The sequence below is a fragment of the Primulina eburnea genome, chromosome 12, assembly GCF_022965805.1.
Source record: "Primulina eburnea isolate SZY01 chromosome 12, ASM2296580v1, whole genome shotgun sequence".
NCBI classification, from domain to species: domain Eukaryota; kingdom Viridiplantae; phylum Streptophyta; class Magnoliopsida; order Lamiales; family Gesneriaceae; genus Primulina; species Primulina eburnea.
This window is the reverse complement of record NC_133112.1, coordinates 301,660-311,198: the sequence shown is the minus strand read 5'-3', so window position 1 is coordinate 311,198 and position 9,539 is coordinate 301,660. Positions and strand designations below refer to the sequence as shown.

Here is a 9,539-nt window from a genome sequence, read left to right as displayed (position 1 = left end):
ATTCATGACCTCGGTCTGATATCAATTGTTATGATCAAACGCTTGTCATTAAGTCAAAAGATATAGTTGTTAGTAAATGCGCAATTTATTTACTTATACTTGTGGCGGCGCAAAGTTCATCCACTTAGATGCTAATGAGTCGGGCTGTTTTGGCCACGAGTCCGAAGATGTGCATGTTTATCTACTGGTGTTGTCTCATATCCATTAGAGATCAGTCTTATCTTTTTTTTACCGTCGGTGTAAGGACCTCGTATTGTATTATCGTAAATCATATTTCGATTCTCGATAATTCATGAAATTGTCATATTATTAAGTGTATGAAGTATATAATTAACAATGAAATTGAGAAAATATGTTGTGATACAGATAGATTGTAGTAGTAATTGATTTGTGTTTGAAAAGTATGCTGGACCGCAATAGAGAAGTGACACATGTTACGGTTTTTAGCATGATTATATGAATATAGTTCAAATGAAATGAAGCCAATTTCATTAGAAAGCTAATACATAGTACTAAAACTTTCATGTTTTGAGTTTTGTCTAAATCCATCTGGAAATAGGGGCAAAATCAACCCGAAGTATATCGTATGCATCGCAGTTCCTACACTGACACATTTTGGGAGAATGAGTACAACTCTCGCGTCTGATATCCAAATTGAATGAGGTCAGTGAAAAATGTAAGCCAAGACATAGATCTAAAACTTTCATGTTGATCACTTTTGCTAATTCGGAACTTAAAATAGTGTTTCAGACAGAGCAAGGTGCGCACTTGTGCAGGAATCAGCACACCAGCGCGCGCGGCTCTGTAAAAATGTTCCAGGAAGAACTCGCGTGCTAGGACGCCATTTCATTTGGGCCTCAGCGCTCACACTTTAGCTGCATACTATTTAAGTTGATAAGAATGAGTTTTTCCTCTGACTTTCTTTTCCATTGCCTTGAAGCTTCGAGACAGAGAGTGAAATCGAGTTCTATCGTACGAATCTACTTCGAAACATTATCGAAACTCGAAACAAATTATATATTCGGAATCCTCAGGTTGAGAGCGTTCTTTTGAGGTATTTTTCTTCTCGATTCAGAACTTTTGTTTATTGAATCGCTTGAATAGCATGTATTTAAAATCGAGATCAATATATGCGATAGAATAACCAACAGAAACTCATTCAAAGTCGGAATCGAATTATGTTGTGATTTCAATTTGATATGAATTTTCAAAGTTTCAAAAGAATTTTGAAACTTGAATTGTTGCTTTTAAATGAATTCACTGATTTAAATGAATATGTTGATGATGTAGATTGATTATCTGTGTTGAAATCTTAATATCAGATAGAGCTACAGTGAACTGTGAACTGGAGATGAAGAATTGAGGTATGTTGCGATCGAGTAACATACGACAAGTATATGTGTCATATGATATATATTTGATTGATTTGACTGAAAATATGTGTCTATATGCCTTATTTGTTGAGTTGATGTGGTGTACATGACATTCATGATTGGTATATCGATGTATAAAATAAATATTTTGTTAACACACATCATTTTATTCATACACAATACATGATATGCACGTTGAGCTATGATCATTGGATACCTTTATATCATTGGATTTGATTCTGGGGTTTGTGAGCACGATGCTATGTTTGGCATTAAGTGTCCCTTAAAAGCATAGTCATTCGTAGCCCCTATGATTGATTGATTGAAATTTGGGATTTGATGGCGTTTTGCCGACGCTTATCATATGATCATCCCTTACACTTGATTGAGGCCGGTGTGCAAGCCGAGCATTGATTTGATAGCGATTCGTTGGTTCTGATACATGCTCAGTGGATGAGCATTTGACATGATATCTCCACGACATGCATGTATTGCATATCATATATCATTGTGTAGATACATGTTGTATATATTATGATTGTTCCATATGGAGCGTTTGCTCACCATCAAGGGGGGTTGTTGTCTTTGTATGTGAACAATGAAAGATACTCGAGGTTATCAGCAGACCGAAAATGATACTTCTGGAGGGAGTCACATCTGAGTTGAGATTGATTGATCTATCCTAGTGTATATATGTATCTATATACCGGAGCATGTCCCGAGGATATGAGTTGGTTGTATGTAGTCGATTTTGATTATCTGTGAGCATATTTTCTGATGTGGTATGTTTATATGAGACTTTATCATATACTATTATTAGTATCATAATTATAGTTGAAATATTTTGGGCTCATTGTAAAGAAATTTTTTAATCGTTTTCCGCTGTAATTATTGAACTCTAATCAAATTGTATTGTAATAACGATTGAGAGCTAAGTGCCCCACAGTTGGCTCTGTACCTAACATAGACAATATTATTCATTAAGATCTGACGTCACTCTTTTATGGTCCACTTATCCAACCAGATCATACGGTGCAACATCAGCAACTTGACGTACGAGAACTTTCAAGAGATCACTCATCTCAGTATTACTCTTACTCATGCACACTTAACGCAACAACATCATCTTTTTCTTTTCTTAATTAATTATGTCATGTTTTTAGTCACAAAAGTAGAGATGTTGACGGTTTGGGTTCTAGATTAGGGCATGTTGAGTCGCCATTTATGTTATTTATTTAGTTGATATATAGTTGCAAATGCAAAAAATAATGCAAGTATCAAAACAACTTTTTATGGCGACTGATTAAATATTTTAGAGATTAATAATGAGGAGAAAGAGAAAATGGATTAAAAAAATACAATAATATAATAATTGATAAATTTTGAAGTATTATTTATTGTTTATTTAGTTTTTTAATTATTGAATTTGTACATGCTTAATATAATGATATTAATGGTTAAATTATTTGACTAAATATAATAAATAATATATGTATTACAAAATATGGATATAGTCAAGGTTTTAAAAAGTGTGAAGCGTCCCGATGTACGCATGTCGAGTTCCAAGCTTTTCAAGTTTAAGCAAGATTAGCACAGGTTTAAGCGTGAAAAAATATTTTTTATCTTTAGTATAATTGTTATTATCTCCAACCAATAAATAGATAAAACAATACATAAATATGATAAATTTAAGTCTTATGTATTAATTCTAATATTTATAAAAGCAAAAATTCTCAAAATTACAATATTTATTTGCAACTAGCCAACATTAAAAAGTAAAATGGTAAATATTTGTCAAATCATTATCAGACGTACTTAATCATAATTAAAATTTAAAATAAACATCTAAATTATAAACTTAATTTATTATTTTAAAATAGAAAGACATACTTTTAAAATAAAAAATTTAAAAATAAATAGATGTGATTAATTGTGTTTAAGCACAATTAATTAAACGTCTTAATTACGCTTAATTCGGTCAAACTACATTTTAACTATTTTTTTCTGTTTTTTTCCAAAACGAGACGTTTTTATCGAACTTCAGGATTAAACACACTTAAGCGGGCTTTTTAAAACACCGAATATAGTTAGTTTTTTTCAATTTTTGGTGGGTTAGTTACCCGGTAACTCATGGTATATTGGGTTGGGTTGAGTTTTCCCAATCCGTAAAATTGATGGGTCATCCCCTCTCATTTGATGGCGGACTAAGGTGGGTTGAGAGTTGAGACTTGAGATAATCGGGTTAGGTTGTCCGTTTCGAAATATTTACAGAAAAGTCAAACTTTCCAATTCCCATTCGATTTCTCACGCTAATAATAATAATAATAATAATAATATACAAACCAAAGCCGAGAAAACAAAACCATCATTTCTGAATGGCAATAGACAACCACCCGAAACCCTCTTCTTCCTCCATTCGCAAACGAGGCAGCCATCAAATTCAAAACCATATAACCAGAAGCCATTAGAAGCCCCAGGCCACAATTGTCAATCCGACCTCCTGTACCATACAAAAAATATGGAAAGCACACCAGCCCCTAGCGGAGTAGGATGAATCTGAAAACAACCAATGCAGAGCCGCCGCACGGATACTCACATTTGTTACCCTGACGCTAATTAAGATACATATTTGAACTCACGAAATTATTTTACTTTTGGAAAACCTGTTTTTGGGCTATCAAAATTACAACAAGTTTTTTTCCGTGTGTTATGAAGAAATATAAATTAAACTAGTGAACGACGTCCGCGTAAAATAATAATCGAAACACCTTTTTTTAGATTAAAAACATCCATTAAAACTAAGCCCTCAAGTCTTGAGAAGCAATTACAGTAAACTATTATACAAACCTAGGCATAACAGAACTAGCGTCATGAGCTAATCTATTAGCTAATAATGGAGCTGATAATCCGCAAAGAGGAGGTGAAGTTTAGATAACCAAGCAAGTCTCGAATCTTCAATAACAACGCTCCAACAGAGCCAAGATCTTTTATAGATTGGGTCACTGTTTGGACCACGAATATAAAATTCGAGAAAATGCAAACAATTGTCAATTTATGGCGTAAACAGGAATCCGAACCAAAACGAATAGCCGCATCTCCGCTCCTTTCACCGATCCGGAGTGCCGAATGATACAAGCTGTTGCCCCTAAGACAGTCCCCTGCTGCCACAAACTGAACTGACATCTCTTCTCGTCAAATCCTGCATCCACGTCCATTAATAGGAACAGCAATCAAAGGATATATATACCATTAATCGGAACAGCAACGAGCTGAATCCGTGGTTTTCAAAATATAAAGAATTAAATATTAGTAGCATGTTTTTTTAGGGTAAATAACTCTGTTGTTTGGTAATTTTTGAAAGAAGTTTACATATGACTAGTCAACTGTGCTCCCTCTACCTCAATCCCCCGCACTCTTGTCGCTTCCGATGTACTCCAGTAACCTTCGCCGTACTGCGCCGCCACCACCGTCGCCGCCTTCTCAAGTACTCTCCCTCACCCACCCGCACATCCTCACCCATTCCCTCGGTCTTCAAGCTCTCTGATGATTCCATTCAAATAAATTTAAAACCACCTCCTCTTACTTCCCTCCGAAATTTCCAAACGCGACTACGTCAACTCCTTGATGACAGCCTCGAATCTTTTGACGACCTTAAAACTGTCATCACCGTTGATAACCGCAATGGAGGCGGGGTCGTAATCACTTGCAAGAGGTCCACCGTTGAGTTTTTTGTTGCAATTTTACTTTCTAGTTTGGTGATTATTTTTACTTCCAGAGCTTTATTAAAGCTCCGACAATATGATGGTGAGAGGCTGATCTACAAGAGAGATCGGAGCCTTGGTGGCAGGGAAGTGGTGGTAGGGAAAAGTCAGGGCTCTTTGCCGACAACACATAAATCGGCGGCATCGAGTGGGGAAAATTCCGATTATTTTAATCAGAAGAAAAGAAGACCGACACAGATGCTGGGAAGGAGGAAGGAAGTGTTACCTCAGTGGTGGCCTCAGGTTATGAATTCGGGTTCCATTGAAACAAGCAATACGGAGGAATACCAAAGAATGGCTAATCAATTGACCCGAGGTAGGTTCTGTTTCTAATGTCTCTGTTATGGCGTATATGAAAGAAAGACCGGTCTGTGCTTCGAAATAGTTAGAGTTGACTTGATAGCACCTTGGATTGAGGTAGCACACTGATACGGAAGGAAAAGGTCGCTGTTCAATTTTTTTTTTTCAGGCAGTGAAACTAACCTGTGGTATTTTTGTTTTGTTCCTGTGTTTCGGAGACTTAGTTGTCTGCATTTGAAATCCAAGGGTTTAACTTAATTTGAAATTGAAAATTAAGATAAAGGGTGATTGAGTGAGTGAGTTCCTGCATCATCTTAGTTTTTTTTTCTTTACTCATATATATATATGTTATACTTTGATGACATCCTTTATACTTTGATGACATCCTCCTGCATCATCTTAGTTTATGATCTTGGATGTTGAGTCAGTTAGCCCCTGTTTGAAGGTTGTCTGATCTTTTGACCTCAGTTCAAAGCTTAAACTTTAATTTCCAGAATTTATGGACCGCAAAATGAGCGGCCAAGACATTTTGGCAGATGACATTGTTCAGGTTTGCTCTTTCCTTCTAACTAGCATTCCTTTAAATATGATAGCTCATGAGTTTATCTCAATCTTTTAACTCTCACTTTATCTTTATAAGAACAATATGTGGTGTATTTTCTTCGGCTTGGAATTTCTAGTAGGTGCCGAGTCTGAGAGGCACTTATTGGTGTTATATATTTATTTAGAAATTTCAGAGGAAATGTCGAGACTGGTATTTATACGCTAGCTGCTGTCTTTTAGATGAGACAATTAGTTACTATGTGATAGACAAGCAACATTGGAAAAGGCAGTGGCCAGAAATTAAGACCATATATATATATATATATATATGTATGTATGTATGTATGTATATGTTTCTATTATATGTTTTCATGTGTGTATGTTATTAGTCAAGACCGCGAGATACATTTATGGATGATTCAAGCATGAAGCACCAGGGATAGAGATTTTGTTTCAATCTTTTATTTATGTTCAAATTTCAAATGTCAATATACCATGTGCGCTATGAACATGGGATATCTTTTTTAAATATGAACTTATCTTGGTAGAAGTAGTTTTTAGAAACTATTGTGTATAAATAATGCCTTTGAGGGGACAAAAGCAGTCTTAAGGTTTATTCTTGAATTTAAAGTGACTATATGCTGAGCTTCATTGTTTCTGTTGTCCAGGGACAATTTTTTTTAAAGAAGGTAAAAATAATGAACTTGATTTTAGGGCCTCAACTGGGAAGCACCTTTGCATTACATGTTGTTAAAGTCGCTGTCATTTATATCCACTTTTAAACTAAGAAGCAAAAAGAGAATGTGAGGATATATATCCTATTGGTGGGTTAATATCACGGAGGAAGACTGCGATTCTTGTGGTGATCATATTGGATAAGTTGCACAAACTTTACCCTGTTTGTTTGCATCTGGAGCTGACCAGTAAATACAATTAAGTGATATTTTTGTCATTTTTCCTGGGCGCCACAGTTACGTCATATATGCAAGTCCTATGGAGTGAGGACCTTCACTGACACTGAAAATGCACGGGATTCTCTCTATCGTGCCTCAATCAACTTTGTTTTGAATTACTGTGAAAGGTATGTTTAAATATAGTATGCACAGCCGTATAGAATTGCCAAGATGCATATCAGGTTCTTATGTCGTCTTATGTCATTTATATTTTGGCAAATAAGTAACTTGATCTTGTTTTACCGTAGCATATCCGATATATCCACCTCCGTTCACATTAATGGTGAGGATGCCAGAGACTTTATTGCTGGGCTTGCTGATAACATTGGACTTGAGAACACTCGGGCTGCTAGAATGGTGTCCGCTGCTGTTGCTGCACACACACGATCTAGAATTCTGCAGGCATGGGTATGCTCCTCGGTACTTGCTACATGAGATATGATCATAGGTTTTGTCGCCAATATCTCTCTGAAAGATATACGAAACTCTCATTTTACAAATGTTTTTGGTCTAAGGTGTTTCCCGACATTAGAAATTCGGAGAAAGCTATTTTACGTTTGGCATTTTCTAAGTTACAGAATACCTCCCATCAAACATCATGACACGTCTTATTCCTCGAAGATTAAAAATTGTGTACATACATTTCCCATATTAAAAAAAAGTTTTCATCTAAACTACTTTGAATATACAAATAAAGACATCTCAATATCCCTGGTGAAGGCAAATGTTGTTTTTGATGGTCAGATGTTTGATGGTGTCCTTCATGCCAAGGACATAACAATGATTGTACTTTTTCGCTGTAAATATCTTATTTTAATAATCTTCTCTCAGGCATTAGAAGTTCAAAATAAACATTCTGAAGCACTGGTCGAATTGTTCAAAGTATGTCTCATTCACCGGATCTTCCCTCCTGGGGAGAGTTCGGTAAGTGCTGCTGACTCCTTTTTGCTCTTGGAGTTCTATCATTTTTTTTCTTGGTGCAAAATATTTTCTTCTCAGTTTTTAAGATAATATACGTGTCTGTGCCATCGATTCATCCAAATGCGCCCATGATAACAATTTTTTATGTACTGGTACTGGAAGATTAAATGGACTTTACATGTAAAAATGCCCATAGTCTGTTAGGTTTAAATGGGATCAACCCATTTAACTTATAATGGAATTGAACACTAACCGCCTGCATCCAAAATTATCAATGCATATCTTATCCCAAAATCGCCCCGTCCTGCCACGTCATACCTAGATTTGTTTGCCTCTTTTTATATTTTTTCTGGACAATAAAACTGATTTATTATTTACATATCTCCAAGGAATTTCTGTGCTTTCAAGCCCACGATTCACTTAACTCAGTACTATTGGTTTCCATTATTTTTATATCTGTTGCTGCAGCTCGAGATGGAAATGGTTGCCCGAGGCCTTGCAAAGTCTTTGAGCGTGGAACAAAGAGAATTGATTTTTACTTCATTCAGTGTCATCTGTGGTCATGAAATGCATCAAAGCATGGCAGAAGCATTGGGTTTGGTATGCACAGTCTTGCCTTTGACCTTCTAACCCTTGTAGTCCATGTTAATGTTCCTTTGCCTACTGTACACGAGTATAGAAGCTTCCTGACCTACTGAATGCATCGAGTCTATCGCCTGTTGGGGAGAAGAAGAAAAAAATGGGCATGTAATTTTTATAATATTCATGTACAGTTGGAGGAAGACTACTGCTCTCGCTTTTGTGTTGCCGTGAGTTTCAGTTGTCACAAGAAATGAAGCATAGATTATAGCATGAATGTTGTGAACTCCATACAGTTTCATCATATATTCCTTATTCCATTTGGTTTATTCTGTCTCGATTCATTACAATTATTTAAATGGAACGTTGTTGTTGTTGCGAGGCTGACACAGGTAGGAGTGGAAGATCAATGAGGAAACCAGCGTTCATAAACTCTAGATTTCTTCATACAATTTGCTGATAGGTGTAGAGGTGAAAAACACGTAGCTCAAATTCTGCCTCCGCATTATGATTGTTGATTAATTTATCACGCACGATGTAACTTCAAATCAGGTATCGAAGAGTTTTGGGGAACATTCTTAGTTAGAGAAGTACAGGTTATGAAAAAGTGTATAATTTACAGTATGATACATAAATAAATATAATAGTAGATGCGAATGTTATTGACTAAATTGTCCTTTTTACGTGAATTATACGTTGGTTGTACGCGATATCAATTATATTATAAAAATTAAAAAAATTGATTTTTAAAAACAATTTGAATCATTTAATTATTTATATGTGTTTAATTTCTTATCATATTAGACGATTTATAAGAATTTATATATCTTACTTTCAAAATTGTTTCCAAATTAAAATTCAAACAGTTGATTTTATGTTATATAATAAATTGTAATGAACATAATATATAGAACAAAATGAAATGAAATAAATTTTAAAACAAATTATGTATTCAAACACCAGATATAAAGCATAATAACCTAAAAATCAATTAAATTATGGATTTTATCAATGTATAAATTATAATCTACGAAAGCGAAACATATTAAAAACAAATAATTATCAATTTAAAATCACTATGATTAACGCATAAAAATAATATTAAACTA

At 34.9% G+C, this 9,539-nt stretch overlaps 1 protein-coding gene across 3 annotated transcripts; it reads left to right on the top strand.

Annotated features, from left to right (window-relative positions):
• Positions 1-4,228: 4,228 nt before the first annotated feature.
• On the top strand, positions 4,229-9,114 carry LOC140807024 (uncharacterized). 3 transcript variants are annotated; one of them, XM_073163671.1, is made up of 7 exons: positions 4,229-5,450; positions 5,929-5,984; positions 6,949-7,058; positions 7,179-7,338; positions 7,762-7,854; positions 8,320-8,451; positions 8,813-9,114. In XM_073163671.1, the coding sequence occupies exons 1-7, from the start codon at positions 4,745-4,747 to the stop codon at positions 8,888-8,890; spliced, it is 1,335 nt and encodes a 444-aa protein (XP_073019772.1). In that variant the 5' UTR covers positions 4,229-4,744; the 3' UTR covers positions 8,891-9,114. The 3 variants fall into 3 exon arrangements, with proteins under 3 accessions (XP_073019772.1, XP_073019774.1, XP_073019773.1); XM_073163673.1 differs by having other exon boundaries at positions 4,233-5,450; positions 8,823-9,114; XM_073163672.1 differs by lacking the exon at positions 8,813-9,114 and having other exon boundaries at positions 4,234-5,450; positions 8,320-8,759.
• Positions 9,115-9,539: the final 425 nt, after the last annotated feature.